Raw genomic sequence first — 15992 nt, forward strand, 5'->3', positions numbered from 1 at the left:
GTTTTTCATATCGAGAGAGCCCACAGAGCGCTAAAACCTAGGCCTAAACCAGGTCTACCCCCAAGAGACATTATAGTTAAACTAACATTCTTTCCAGATAAAGATAAAATTCTGCAGGCTGCAAGGAAAAATCCAACTCTCAAATTTCAAGGCAACGTGATACAGTTCTACCAAGACCTTAGTGTACGAACACTTCAGAGGAGGGGAACATTACGCCCTCTTACCACTATACTCAGGAAACACCAAATACAGTATAGATGGGGATTCCCATTCGCCCTGCACATAATAAAGGACTCAAAGACAATTACGCTAAAAGACCCAGAAGACATACCAGAGATCTGTAAGATCCTATCTTTAGAAATACCCAACATCCCTACAGCAACAATGACTCCGACAAAGAGTAAAAACACAGACAGGCAACCAGACCCATCAAAATGGCAGACAATAAACCATAAAAAACAAAAACTCAGAGAAACAAGAGGGAAAATTTCCTAGAAGACCCTTTGCTATACCAGAGCAAACATAGATACATGCTTTCCTCAATAAAGTGATTGGAGAAGAGCGATGATTAAAGAGACTAAATGAGATAACTCTAGTTTGTCTTACAATCACATGTGAGGAAGAAGGCATGTGTGTTTTGACCCTTTGCGGGGTCAATGAGAGGGAGCCCCGCTTCTGGGGTTCTCTTCCGGGCTGCAGTTGCGGGGGTCCTATGATGCAGTTAGGGACACAGGTCCCCCCAGCGTAATAGACTTTTTTTTTCCTTTTTTTACCTTTGTGTATCTTCACAATACTTTACAGTTTACCTATTGAGAGCCCTAGGGTTAAGGGCTTTAAACAGTTATTTACTAAGTTTGCATTCATGTATTTTCTTTTTGATTCCCTCCTCCCTCCCAGTGACGACACAACAATGATCACCTACTCTGACCATGACTTGCGGGAAACCATCCAGCTAAACAGCCAGTCTAGAGACTCTCAGGTAATAGATGTCTTTATACATTACACTAAAACACACAAATCAACATGATCCCTAAAATAAAGATACTATCCCACAATGTAAGAGGATTAAATACCGATGTTAAAAGGCGCATCGCAATGACACAATACACATCTTTGCATGCTAATATACTATTCCTCCAAGAGACCCACTTTCTTGAGAACAAAATCCCTAAATATTGGGCAAAACACTTTAACATACACTATCATTCCACAGCAACATCTAAAAAGAGAGGTACATCTATCCTGATCCACTCCTCACTCAATTTCACACAAGAAAGTATATTAACAGATACTGACGGGAGATACCTGATAGTGAGGGGTAGAATTTCAAATTCAGAAATAACGCTCTGCAATATATATGCGCCAAACGAGAATCAACACGAATTCTTCAAACACATATCACATCTACTCACACAGTGGTCATACACTAAAATATTTTTAGCCGGAGATTTTAATATTACCATGATGCCTATTAGCCCAATCAACAACAAACCCTTAACCAACAAACAATCCAGACACAACCGCATAGTTAAATCAATTAAAGAAAGCCTATTACCTTATTCTCTGATAGAGACTTGGAATACTTTATATGGCCCAACAGGAGAGACCACATTCTATTCGGCAGCACATAAGACCTATATTAGGTTGGATTATATATATGTGAGCCAGATCTTACAACCCCTACTTAATAGTTCTCAGATACACACTTGTGTGTGGTCTGACCACTCAATCCTCACCTTACAGGTGGAGGGATTGTGTGACCCAAAGAGAAGTAAAACGTGGACCTTTGACCCGTCATACATCAAAAAACCCCAAACACATGACAGCGTACTTAAACAATTACTGGAGTATTGGCAAATAAACACTAATACTGCTAGTAATCCAGGAATTACATGGGCAGCACACAAGGCAGTCATAAGGGGGATCCTCATTAAAGAAAAATCAACACAGGTCCAGCAATATAGACAACAATTAAAACAATTATACACTGAAATTGAAGAATTAGAGAAAAGACACAAACACTTCAAAACAAAAGCTATCCTAAATACTCTCAGCACCAAGCGAACTGCATTAGCCTCACTACTTCACTCACAAGCAACAAGGGCCAACCATAAAATTCAAGCACAATACTTTATATATGCAAACAAGCCAGATAGATACATGGCACATAAAATCAGAGAGAGATGTAGGATCTCTGCGATCCCCGCTATTGAGACACCAAACAACACCCTAACATCACACCCTCAGGAAATAGTAGACATATTCGCGACATACTATGGAACATTATATGATGGGAAAAAAGTTTCACATAATGAAGAGACAGACACATTAGTCGCAACATTTTTCTCCCAAGACTTGTTACTAACAATATCCAAAGAACAGGAGGAAGCGCTTAACGCACCAATTTCCTGTATGGAAGTATTAGGGGCTATTAAGGATCTTAAACCCGGGAAGGCGGCGGGACCAGATGGCTTCCCTGACGAATATTATAAACTTTTTAAAACAGCACTAACCCCACATCTAGTTAAATTTTGTAACTACATTATGGAGGGGGGAAATATACCACCAAAACTACTAGCTGCTAAAATAGTGGTGATTCCCAAACCTGCGAGAGACCATAAGAAATGTCAGAATTATCGCCCAATTTCCCTTATCAATCAAGACCTTAAAATTTTTACGAAAATTATAGCGAATCGTCTTAAACATGTTGTCCCACATCTAGTTCACCCAGATCAGGTGGGTTTTGTCAAAGGTAGAGAAGCCCCAGACAATATACGGAAAGTGACTAATCTCATTCAAATTTTGGGGGAGACACGAACGCCTTCTCTGCTCCTCTCTTTGGATGCAGAGAAGGCGTTCGACAGGATTGATTGGGACTACATGTTCTTAGCATTAAGTAAAATGGGATTCGAAGGGGCATTTATAAAAGCCTTGAGAACTATCTACTCATGCCCGGGAGCGCAAGTCTCAGCAGCAGGTTATAAATCAAAACCGTTCCCAATCCGAAATGGGACCAGACAGGGGTGTCCCCTCTCCCCACTGCTTTTTGCGCTATGTATAGAGCCTCTAGCGGCTAAAATTCATTCGCAGCCAAACATAACGGGAATCAAGATAGACGCTTCAGAGTATAAATTAGCCCTCTTTGCGGACGATATTTTACTAACCTTGACAAACCCATTGATAACCCTACCCAACTTATACCAAACAATAAAGACTTTCTCTAACATTTCGGGGTTTAAGATTAATCCAGAAAAATGCGAAGCCCTACCAATCGCAATCCCCCAGCAAACCCAAACATTACTAGAAACAAACTTCAACTTCAAATGGATGAAACACACACTAAAATATCTAGGAATACACCTCCCGACCTGCCACACACAACTGTATAAAGTAAACTATATCCCTTTATTCAGACAAATTAAACAAGACCTCTCAAAATGGAAAAGCTTTAAGTTTTCATGGCTAGGTAGGGTAGCAGCAGTGAAAATGAATGCCATGCCACGGATTTTATATCTATTTAGAACTCTTCCCATTAAAGTAATAAAATCAGACTTAGAAACATTACAGAAAGAAATATTGGTGTTTATCAGAGGCACCAAAATAAATAGGATAGCAAAATCGGTCTTAATCAAACATAAATCGCTAGGGGGAATTGGGGTCCCTAATCTACTAGATTATTACAACTCCGCAAGACTAGCCCAAGATACTCTACTTTTGAAAAGATCTAGGGAGGTTATATGGCCCACTCTAGAAGCAAAGATGGGAGGCTGGGGTGAGATAGATGCGATAATTTGGGATCATGAGGCAGCACAAAAAAATGGAGGGAGCCCCAGACCTTACACCACAAATCTAACAGTGAAGACATGGAATACAGCTAGGACAAAATATCACCTTCTACCACAGTATTCCTTATACGTACCAATAAGATACATAATCCCAGGAGAACTTGGGGATCAACTCAAGAAATGGGAAAATAAAGGCTTGTACAGAGTAGCGGACTACATGGCGGGTAGAAAAATACTTTCGTATGCCCAACTACAGTCGAGATTAGACCCACTAAAGCTACATTGGTACATGTACTTACAGATCTCCTCGGCTATGCAATCATACCTTAAACACCCCTGTGATGACATTACCACCTTAATAGAAACTTTCAGCAAATCAGAAAGCCGAGATAAACGTACTATCTCTTTACTTTATATAAACATACAATCCACCCAAAACACCACTAAAACTCCAACTATGCTGGCCTGGGAGCAGGAACTACACATTAGTAAAGACATCAAAGAGTGGGAAAAAATATTTCAGGAAGCTGAGAAAGGACTTATAAGTGTAGATCTGAAGGAAAATGTTGCTAAAACCATATATCGCTGGTATTTGACTCCCTTAAGAACAGCCCACATGAGTTCTCTAGGGAATAGATTATGCTATAGAGGGTGCGGGGAAATAGGAACATATAAACATATGTGGTGGGACTGCAAAGAAGTATCAGGAGTATGGAAAAAATTGTCGGCCTTCCTTAGCCAGATCCTAGATGAACACATTACCCTCACAATACAACAAGCTCTTCTCCATGAACATATCCACGCATATAATAAACATATTAACACGTTTATCAGGATATTATGCACAATCACGAGGATCTGCATAGCTAGGTACTGGAAAACCGGAGTGCCCACCTGGACAGAAATACTCAATAAAACTCATCACACATACACTATGTATGAGATAGCATCAGGTATTCTAGACAATAAAGACACGGTTCAAGCCGTATGGTACTACTGGATAAGCAAATAGAACTTACTCAGACGAGTTAGCAGGAAAATAAACCTTTAAATAGTCAGAGTTAGAAGATTAAGGTAAACTCATTGATGTATAAATTAGATAAACTAAAGAATACTGTGTCGTCACTCCCCTTCCCCTCCAATACATCCCCACCCCTCCCTTCTCTTCCTGATAATACACCTAAGTTATTTAACCTTGCCGCTGTATGTTATTCCACTTTTTGAATATGAGGATATCACTGGATATGACAGAATATCTTGGTTATAAACACTTTCTGACAATGTATTGATATAAACGTAGATAGATAGAGTATATATGAGGATATAACAATCTATGAGAAGTTATTCATTGTTCTAGCAGAAAGTTAGAGTAAGTAAAGGAGTCCTCTGGGCATCTATAAGACTATATTACCATTATATAAATAGAGATTTCTTTCATGTAATTAGCAAGAGTCCATGAGCTAGTGACGTATGGGATATACATTCCTACCAGGAGGGGCAAAGTTTCCCAAACCTCAAAATGCCTATAAATACACCCCTCACCACACCCACAATTCAGTTTTACAAACTTTGCCTCCGATGGAGGTGGTGAAGTAAGTTTGTGCTAGATTCTACGTTGATATGCGCTCCGCAGCAAGTTGGAGCCCGGTTTTCCTCTCAGCGTGCAGTGAATGTCAGAGGGATGTGAGGAGAGTATTGCCTATTTGAATGCAGTGATCTCCTTCTACGGGGTCTATTTCATAGGTTCTCTGTTATCGGTCGTAGAGATTCATCTCTTACCTCCCTTTTCAGATCGACGATATACTCTTATATATACCATTACCTCTGCTGATTCTCGTTTCAGTACTGGTTTGGCTTTCTACAAACATGTAGATGAGTGTCCTGGGGTAAGTAAATCTTATTTTCTGTGACACTCTAAGCTATGGTTGGGCACTTTGTTTATAAAGTTCTAAATATATGTATTCAAACATTTATTTGCCTTGACTCAGAATGTTCAACTTTCCTTATTTTTCAGACAGTCAGTTTCATATTTGGGATAATGCATTTGATTTAATCATTTTTTCTTACCTTCAAAAATTTGACTTTTTTCCCTGTGGGCTGTTAGGCTCGCGGGGGCTGAAAATGCTTCATTTTATTGCGTCATTCTTGGCGCTGACTTTTTTGGCGCAAAAATTCTTTTCCGTTTCCGGCGTCATACGTGTCGCCGGAAGTTGCGTCATTTTTTGACGTTATTTTGCGCCAAAAATGTCGGCGTTCCGGATGTGGCGTCATTTTTGGCGCCAAAAAGCATTTAGGCGCCAAATAATGTGGGCGTCTTATTTGGCGCTAAAAAATATGGGCGTCGCTTTTGTCTCCACATTATTTAAGTCTCATTTTTCATTGCTTCTGGTTGCTAGAAGCTTGTTCTTTGTCATTTTTTCCCATTCCTGAAACTGTCATTTAAGGAATTTGATCAATTTTGCTTTATATGTTGTTGTTTTTTCTCTTACATATTGCAAGATGTCTCACGTTGCATCTGAGTCAGAAGATACTACAGGAAAATCGCTGTCTAGTGCTGGATCTACCAAAGCTAAGTGTATCTGCTGTAAACTTTTGGTAGCTATTCCTCCAGCTGTTGTTTGTATTGATTGTCATGACAAACTTGTTAAAGCAGATAATATTTCCTTTAGTAAAGTACCATTGCCTGTTGCAGTTCCTTCAACATCTAAGGTGCAGAATGTTCCTGATAACATAAGAGATTTTGTTTCTGAATCCATAAAGAAGGCTATGTCTGTTATTTCTCCTTCTAGTAAACGTAAAAAATCTTTTAAAACTTCTCTCCCTACAGATGAATTTTTAAATGAACATCATCATTCTGATTACTCTTCTGGTTCAGAGGATTCTGTCTCAGAGGTTGATGCTGATAAATCTTCATATTTATTTAAAATGGAATTTATTCGTTCTTTACTTAAAGAAGTTCTAATTGCTTTAGAAATAGAGGATTCTGGTCCTCTTGATACTAATTCTAAACGTTTGGATAAGGTATTTAAATCTCCTGTGGTTATTCCAGAAGTTTTTCCTGTTCCTAATGCTATTTCTGCAGTAATTTCCAAAGAATGGGATAAATTGGGTAATTCATTTACTCCTTCTAAACGTTTTAAGCAATTATATCCTGTGCCGTCTGACAGATTAGAATTTTGGGACAAAAGTTGATGGGGCTATTTCTACCCTTGCTAAACGTACTACTATTCCTACGTCAGATGGTACTTCGTTTAAGGATCCTTTAGATAGGAAAATTGAATCCTTTCTAAGAAAAGCTTATCTGTGTTCAGGTAATCGTCTTAGACCTGCTATATCTTTGGCTGATGTTGCTGCAGCTTCAACTTTTTGGTTGGAAACCTTAGCGCAACAAGTAACACATCATGATTCTCATGATATTATTATTCTTCTTCAGCATGCTAATAATTTTATCTGTGATGCCATCTTTGATATTATCAGAGTTGATGTCAGGTTTATGTCTCTAGCTATTTTAGCTAGAAGAGCTTTATGGCTTAAGACTTGGAATGCTGATATGGCTTCTAAATCAACTCTACTTTCCATTTCTTTCCAGGGTAACAAATTATTTGGTTCTCAGTTGGATTCTATTATTTCAACTGTTACTGGTGGGAAAGGAACCTTTTTACCACAGGATAAAAAATCTAAGGGTAAAACCAGAGCTAATAATCGTTTTCGTTCCTTTCGTTTCAACAAAGAACAAAAACCTGATCCTTCATCCTCAGGAGCAGTTTCAGTTTGGAAACCATCTCCAATCTGGAATAAATCCAAGCCAGCCAGAAAGGCAAAGCCTGCTTCTAAGTCCACATGAAGGTGCGGCCCTCATTCCAGCTCAGCTGGTAGGGGGCAGGTTACGTTTTTTCAAAGAAATTTGGATCAATTCTGTTCACAATCTTTGGATTCAGAACATTGTTTCAGAAGGGTACAGAATTGGTTTCAAGATGAGACCTCCTGCAAAGAGATTTTTTCTTTCCCGTGTCCCAGTAAATCCAGTAAAAGCTCAAGCATTTCTGAATTGTGTTTCAGATCTAGAGTTGACTGGAGTAATTATGCCAGTTCCAGTTCAGGAACAGGGGATGGGGTTTTATTCAAATCTCTTCATTGTACCAAAGAAGGAGAATTCCTTCAGACCAGTTCTGGATCTAAAAATATTGAATCGTTATGTAAGGATACCAACGTTCAAGATGGTAACTGTAAGGACTATCTTGCCTTTTGTTCAGCAAGGGAATTATATGTCCACAATAGATTTACAGGATGCATATCTGCATATTCCGATTCATCCGGATCATTATCGGTTCCTGAGATTCTCTTTTCTGGACAAGCATTACCAAAATTCTAATCTGCGTTTGGCCTTGCTACAGCTCCAAGAATTTTTACAAAGGTTCTCGGTGCCCTTCTGTCTGTAATCAGAGAACAGGGTATTGTGGTATTTCCTTATTTGGACGATATCTTGGTACTTGCTCAGTCTTTACATTTAGCAGAATTTCATACGAATCGACTTGTGTTGTTTCTTCAAGATCATGGTTGGAGGATCAATTTACCAAAAAGTTCATTGATTCCTCAGACAAGGGTAACCTTTCTGGGTTTCCAAATAGATTCAGTGTCCATGACTCTGTCTTTAACAGACAAGAGGCGTCTAAAACTGATGGCAGCTTGTCGAAACCTTCAGTCACAATCATTCCCTTCGGTAGCCTTATGCATGGAAATTCTAGGTCTTATGACTGCTGCATCGGACGCGATCCCCTTTGCTCGTTTTCACATGCGACCTCTTCAGCTTTGTATGCTGAATCAATGGTGCAAGGATTACACAAAGATATCTCAATTAATATCTTTAAAACCGATTGTTCGACACTCTCTAACGTGGTGGACAGATCACCATCGTTTAATTCAGGGGGCTTCTTTGGTGCTTCCGACCTGGACTGTAATTTCAACAGATGCAAGTCTCACAGGTTGGGGAGCTGTGTGGGGATCTCTGACGGCACAAGGAGTTTGGGAATCTCAGGAGGTGAGATTACCGATCAATATTTTGGAACTCCGTGCAATTTTCAGAGCTCTTCAGTTTTGGCCTCTTCTGAAGAGAGAATCGTTCATTTGTTTTCAGACAGACAATGTCACAACTGTGGCATACATCAATCATCAAGGAGGAACTCACAGTCCTCTGGCTATGAAAGAAGTATCTCGAATTTTGGTTTGGGCGGAATCCAGCTCCTGTCTAATCTCTGCGGTTCATATCCCAGGTGTAGACAATTGGGAAGCGGATTATCTCAGTCGCCAAACGTTGCATCCGGGCGAATGGTCTCTTCACCCAGAGGTGTTTCTTCAGATCGTTCAAATGTGGGAACTTCCAGAAATAGATTTGATGGCGTCCCATCTAAACAAGAAACTTCCCAGGTATCTGTCCAGATCCCGGGATCCTCAGGCGGAGGCAGTGGATGCATTATCACTTCCTTGGAAGTATCATCCTGCCTATATCTTTCCGCCTCTAGTTCTTCTTCCAAGAGTAATCTCCAAGATTCTGAAGGAATGCTCGTTTGTTCTGCTGGTAGCTCCGGCATGGCCTCACAGGTTTTGGTATGCGGATCTTGTCCGGATGGCCTCTTGCCAACCGTGGACTCTTCCGTTAAGACCAGACCTTCTGTCACAAGGTCCTTTTTTCCATCAGGATCTGAAATCCTTAAATTTAAAGGTATGGAGATTGAACGCTTGATTCTTCGTCAAAGAGGTTTCTCTGACGCTGTGATTAATACTATGTTACAGGCTCGTAAATCTGTATCTAGAGAGATATATTATAGAGTCTGGAAGACTTATATTTCTTGGTGTATTTCTCATCATTTTTCTTGGCATTCTTTTAGAATTCCGAGAATTTTACAGTTTCTTCAGGATGGTTTAGATAAAGGTTTGTCCGCAAGTTCCTTGAAAGGACAAATCTCTGCTCTTTCTGTTCTTTTTCACAGAAAGATTGCTATTCTTCCTGATATTCATTGTTTTGTACAAGCTTTGGTTCGTATAAAACCTGTCATTAAGTCAATTTCTCCTCCTTGGAGTTTGAATTTGGTTCTGGGGGCTCTTCAAGCTCCTCCGTTTGAACCTTTGCATTCATTGGACATTAAATTACTTTCTTGGAAAGTTTTGTTCCTTTTGGCCATCTCTTCTGCCAGAAGAGTTTCTGAATTATCTGCTCTTTCTTGTGAGTCTCCTTTTCTGATTTTTCATCAGGATAAGGCGGTGTTGCGAACTTCTTTTGAATTTTTACCTAAAGTTGTGAATTCCAACAACATTAGTAGAGAAATTGTGGTTCCTTCATTATGTCCTAATCCTAAGAATTCTAAGGAGAAATCGTTGCATTCTTTGGATGTTGTTAGAGCTTTGAAATATTATGTTGAAGCTACTAAATCTTTCAGAAAGACTTCTAGTCTATTTGTTATCTTTTCCGGTTCTAGAAAAGGCCAGAAAGCTTCTGCCATTTCTTTGGCATCTTGGTTGAAATCTTTAATTCATCTTGCCTATGTTGAGTCGGGTAAAACTCCGCCTCAGAGAATTACAGCTCATTCTACTAGGTCAGTTTCTACTTCCTGGGCATTTAGGAATGAAGCTTCGGTTGATCAGATTTGCAAAGCAGCAACTTGGTCCTCTTTGCATACTTTTACTAAATTCTACCATTTTGATGTATTTTCTTCTTCTGAAGCAGTTTTTGGTAGAAAAGTACTTCAGGCAGCGGTTTCAGTTTGAATCTTCTGTTTATGTTTTTCGTTAAACTTTATTTTGGGTGTGGATTATTTTCAGCAGGAATTGGCTGTCTTTATTTTATCCCTCCCTCTCTAGTGACTCTTGTGTGGAAAGATCCACATCTTGGGTAATCATTATCCCATACGTCACTAGCTCATGGACTCTTGCTAATTACATGAAAGAAAACATAATTTATGTAAGAACTTACCTGATAAATTCATTTCTTTCATATTAGCAAGAGTCCATGAGGCCCGCCCTTTTTTTGTGGTGGTTATGATTTTGTATAAAGCACAATTATTCCAATTCCTTATTTTATATGCTTTCGCACTTTTTTATCACCCCACTTCTTGGCTATTCGTTAAACTGAATTGTGGGTGTGGTGAGGGGTGTATTTATAGGCATTTTGAGGTTTGGGAAACTTTGCCCCTCCTGGTAGGAATGTATATCCCATACGTCACTAGCTCATGGACTCTTGCTAATATGAAAGAAATTAATTTATCAGGTAAGTTCTTACATAAATTATGTTTTCGAGGACTCAATTAACTACAACCAGAAACCTATAGATTGTTGACGTTTATTGTTTAAATTGATCATCCTATACTCCAATTCAATTGTAAACTTACCTCATAATACGCCTCAATACAGAGGTCGCCAGAGGGTAGGATCCTTGGATTATTTGATTGTTAAACAGTTATTATTTTTTTTCTGTTCATTATTAAAATAATAAAAAATATTTAAACATAAAAATGAGGCTTCTGTTGAACAGATTTGCAAGGCGGCGACTTGGTCTTCGCTTCATACTTTTTCAAAATTTTACAAATTTGATACTTTTGCTTCTTCGGAGGCTATATTTGGGAGAGAGGTTTTACAGGCAGTGGTTCCTTCCATTTAAGTTCCTGCCTTGTCCCTCCCTTCATCCGTGTACTTTAGCTTTGGTATTGGTATCCCACAAGTAATGGATGATCCGTGGACTGGATACACCTTACAAGAGAAAACACAATTTATGCTTACCTGATAAATTTATTTCTCTTGTGGTGTATCCAGTCCACGGCCCGCCCTGTCATTTTAAGGCAGGTAATTTTTAAATTTAAACTACAGTAACCACTACACCCTATGGTTCCTCCTTTCTCGGCTTGTTTTTCGGTCGAATGACTGGCTATGACAGTTAGGGGAGGAGCTATATTACAGCTCTGCTGTGGGTGTCCTCTTGCAACTTCCTGTTGGGAATGAGAATATCCCACAAGTAATGGATGATCCGTGGACTGGATACACCACAAGAGAAATAAATTTATCAGGTAAGCATAAATTGTGTTTTTTTGGGAGAAAGGTTCTTCAAGCGGTGGTGCCTTCTGTTTAGGACTTCCTGTCTGTCCCTCCCTATTTATCCATGTCCTTTAGCTTGGGTATTGATTGCCAACAGTAATTACTCAAGCCGTGGACTCACCATATCTTAGGAAAGAAAAACAAAATTAATGCTTACCTGATAAATTTATTTATTTCTGGATATGGTGAGTCCACGGCTCCACCCTTTATTTTAAGACCGTTCTTTTGACTATAACCTCGGGCACCTCTACACCTTGTGTTACTCCTTTTTCTCTATTTCCCTTTGGTCGAATGACTGGGGGTTGTGGGTAAGGAAGTGATACATAGCAGTTTAACTGTGGTGCTCTTTGCCTCCTCCTGCTGGCCAGGAGTGAGATTCCCAACAGTAATTACTCAAGCCGTGGACTCACTCTATCCGGAAAGAAAGAAATTTACCAAGTAAGCATAAATTTTGTTATTTTCTCTTATGATTTAGGTAGAACATACAATTTTTTTTAAACAACTTTCCCGTTTACTTCTATTATCAAATTTGCTTAATTCTCTTGGTATCATTTGTTGGTTGCTAACTGAACACATGGGTGAGCCAATGACAGTGTATATATATATATATATATATATATATATATATATATACACAACCACCAATCAGCAGCTAGAACGTAGGTTCTTTGCTGCTCCTGAGCTTACCTAGATAAACCTTTCAGCAAAGGATAACGAGAATAAAGCAAATTAAATAATAGAAGTAAATTTTATGTTCCGTCTAAATAATGAATGTCTAATTATGACTTTACTGTCCCTTTTAAATAAAAAGGAAAAAAGAGATACGAAGAGTTTTTCAATCATTTTTGCAACAACTAAACAGAATTAGTTACAAGAACCAAAGCAAGTTGGTGAACATAAGTTTGCAAGTGCTCCGACTTTGCTTTTTCTCAAGAACTTTGGAGTTTATTTTAATTAATTGCCACCAGTTTTTTTTTATTGTGGATCTTTAAGGGTTATTTATTTGTTTTTAAATATCAGCAGGGCAAAATTACCTAGCAATAACACTAAACATAAGTGTAGGTATTGTTTGCATTTTAATGATGACTTTAGTAACTGTAGGGAAATAGTTTTACCATAGACAGGGCTAGAGTTTGTATTTGATTTTGTATTATTTAGCTCATACTGTATTCATGAATTCCTAAGATAGTCAAGGGGTAAGCTGGTAAGTGAGGGCCGTGCTTTCATGCAGCTTGAGCAAAGATATGTGTATATGTTGCTATCAAATGAACAGCTTAGATGTGCAGTAAGAGTATTGTTGCTCGCTGATCTAGTACTGTCAAGTTTGAATGTTCAGCTGTTCAAAACCAAGTTATTGAATACAATATCATTTTTCTCTGTTACAGATTTATCTTATTGGCCTGTGATGGTCTCTTTAAAGTATTTTCACCAGAAGAGGCTACAAACTTTATCCTGAATATTGTACAGGTAAGTGGGGTAAAACAGAATGGTTACATATACTATTATATGATAATGATTGATAATAAGATACTGAACATCTCGCTCTTTGCAGGAAGAAGGCTCTCAAGAAGATGATCTTGACACCCGTTATGAATCTGCGTGCCATCGCCTTGCCAGTGAAGCAGTGCGCAGAGGTTCTGCTGATAATGTCACTGTACTGTTAGTGCAAATTCAGCTCTGATGAGCAGTCACAGGAAGAGAGGGTTTGCTTAAAAAGTAACAATCTTTCTTTTCCAATTGTAAATAAAATTTCCAATCTCCACATTTGTTTATCATGAGTATTTAACTACTTTTTTTGTCTGCAGATTAATCGTTTATACTACTGACGTTAAACTGTGTTTTTATTTCTAAGGTATGTTTAAAAGACACTGTGAATCTGTGCCAGGCTTAAGTCACTGTCAGACTATTATGTTTTTGTAAGACCGATTTTTGCCATCATTTCAGTAAACGCATTTCTCCTTAGACATTTTTGTAGTATTTGTTTTACAGCATGCAATTATTGCATTAATACGGTCAAATAGTCCTACGACTGATTTAAATATTAATTACAGACTGATCTGTTACATGAGATTCTGATTTCATGAGAGAAGACAGATGAACATAATATAGCTAGCAAGTTGCAGAAATGGGAAAACCTAGGGCAGCTTCCCAGTATAACTGAAAAGGATGATGAGGAGAAAGGTAAGCTAAGGATGGAAGCCAAAACAATACAGTTTGCAAACAATATAAACATGCCAGCATAAAAGCCAGTGTTGAGAACAGAGGTCCAACTTTTAGCCAAGAGACTCAAAAATTTGGAATGAGTTCTCAAGACCGTTTTGAGAGAGCCAAACTAGGTTGAAAAAAAGAAGTACAAAACAAGCTAACTTTCTATTTATAGAGCAGTTTCAAACATTCATTTTTTTCCCATGAAAACTGTTCAGAAAGTTTTGATTCACATTTAAGGCAACAGATTTTGCATACAGTGCATAGGCCACATGCACACTCGTAAGCAGCTCTCTATGCTTTCAAGAAAAGGAGCTATGTTTCAACAAATTAAACCAAGCTAAAGATGTAAACTTGATGATAAACGTTAACTTGAAAGTTTAATTATATAATGTATCAGACTTATGAAAGTCTAATTCTGACTTCTGTCTTTTTTTAGGAAAAATAGATCTATAAAAGTTTAGGTCAAATAAGATGCATCCCTTATATTTGCCTTGCTATGTTTGTTTTTGTTTATATAATCTTCATTTCAAACATTTGCAGTACTATGAGTCATACTGAAGAGCTCGTTGACTTTGGCACAAGTAAGCTCACAAACATTTCTTTCATGTAATTAGCAAGAGTCCATGAGCTAGTGACGTATGGGATATACATTCCTACCAGGAGGGGCAAAGTTTCCCAAACCTTAAAATGCCTATAAATACACCCCTCACCACACCCACAATTCAGTTTTACAAACTTTGCCTCCGATGGAGGTGGTGAAGTAAGTTTGTGCTAGATTCTACGTTGATATGCGCTCCGCAGCAAGTTGGAGCCCGGTTTTCCTCTCAGCGTGCAGTGAATGTCAGAGGGATGTGAGGAGAGTATTGCCTATTTGAATGCAGTGATCTCCTTCTAAGGGGTCTATTTCATAGGTTCTCTGTTATCGGTCGTAGAGATTCATCTCTTACCTCCCTTTTCAGATCGACGATATACTCTTATATATACCATTACCTCTGCTGATTCTCGTTACAGTACTGGTTTGGCTATCTGCTATATGTAGATGAGTGTCCTGGGGTAAGTAAGTCTTATTTTCTGTGACACTCCTAGCTATGGTTGGGCACTTTGTTTATAAAGTTCTAAATATATGTTTTCAAACATTTATTTGCCTTGACTCAGAATGTTCAACTTTCCTTATTTTTCAGACAGTCAGTTTCATATTTGGGATAATGCATTTTAATTTAACATTTTTTACCTTAAAATTTGTCTTTTTCCCTGTGGGCTGTTAGGCTCGCGGGGGCTGAAAATGCTTCATTTTATTGCGTCATTCTTGGCGCAGACTTTTTTGGCGCAAAAATTCTATTTCCGTTTCCGGCGTCATACGTGTCGCCGGAAGTTGCGTCATTCTTTGACGTTATTTTGCGCCAAAAATGTCGGCGTTCCGGATGTGGCGTCATTTTTGGCGCCAAAAAGCATTTAGGCGCCAAATAATGTGGGCGTCTTATTTGGCGCGAAAAAATATGGGCGTCACTTTTGTCTCCACATTATTTAAGTCTCATTTTTTATTGCTTCTGGTTGCTAGAAGCTTGTTCTTTGGCATTTTTTCCCATTCCTGAAACTGTCATTTAAGGAATTTGATCAATTTTGCTTTATATGTTGTTTTTTTCTTTTACATATTGCAAGATGTTCCACGTTGCAACTGAGTCAGAAGATACTTCAGGAAAATCACTGCACAGTTCTGGAGCTACCAAGCTAAGTGTATCTGCTATAAACTTTTGGTATCTGTTTCTCCAGCTGTTATTTGTATTGCATGTCATGTCAAACTTATTAATGCAGATAAAATTTCCTTTAGTACTGTTACATTACCTGTTGCTGTTCCGTCAACATCTAATTTTCAGAGTGTTCCTGATAACATAAGAGATTTTATTTTTTAAATCCATT

At 38.5% G+C, this 15992-nt stretch overlaps 1 protein-coding gene across 2 annotated transcripts in view; it reads left to right on the top strand.

The window, feature by feature from the left end:
- ILKAP (ILK associated serine/threonine phosphatase) overlaps window positions 1-13829 on the top strand; it is a 116132-nt gene extending 102303 nt beyond the window's left edge. For both annotated transcript variants that reach the window (XM_053709915.1, XM_053709914.1), the window contains exons 9-10: window positions 13253-13334; window positions 13420-13829. In XM_053709915.1, the coding sequence (XP_053565890.1) occupies window positions 13253-13334; window positions 13420-13548 (211 nt within the window). In that variant the 3' untranslated portion in view covers window positions 13549-13829. The remainder of the gene's footprint in view (window positions 1-13252; window positions 13335-13419) is intronic.
- The last annotated feature ends 2163 nt before the right edge of the window (window positions 13830-15992 follow it).

Source organism: Bombina bombina, chromosome 4, assembly GCF_027579735.1.
Source record: "Bombina bombina isolate aBomBom1 chromosome 4, aBomBom1.pri, whole genome shotgun sequence".
NCBI lineage: Eukaryota > Metazoa > Chordata > Amphibia > Anura > Bombinatoridae > Bombina > Bombina bombina.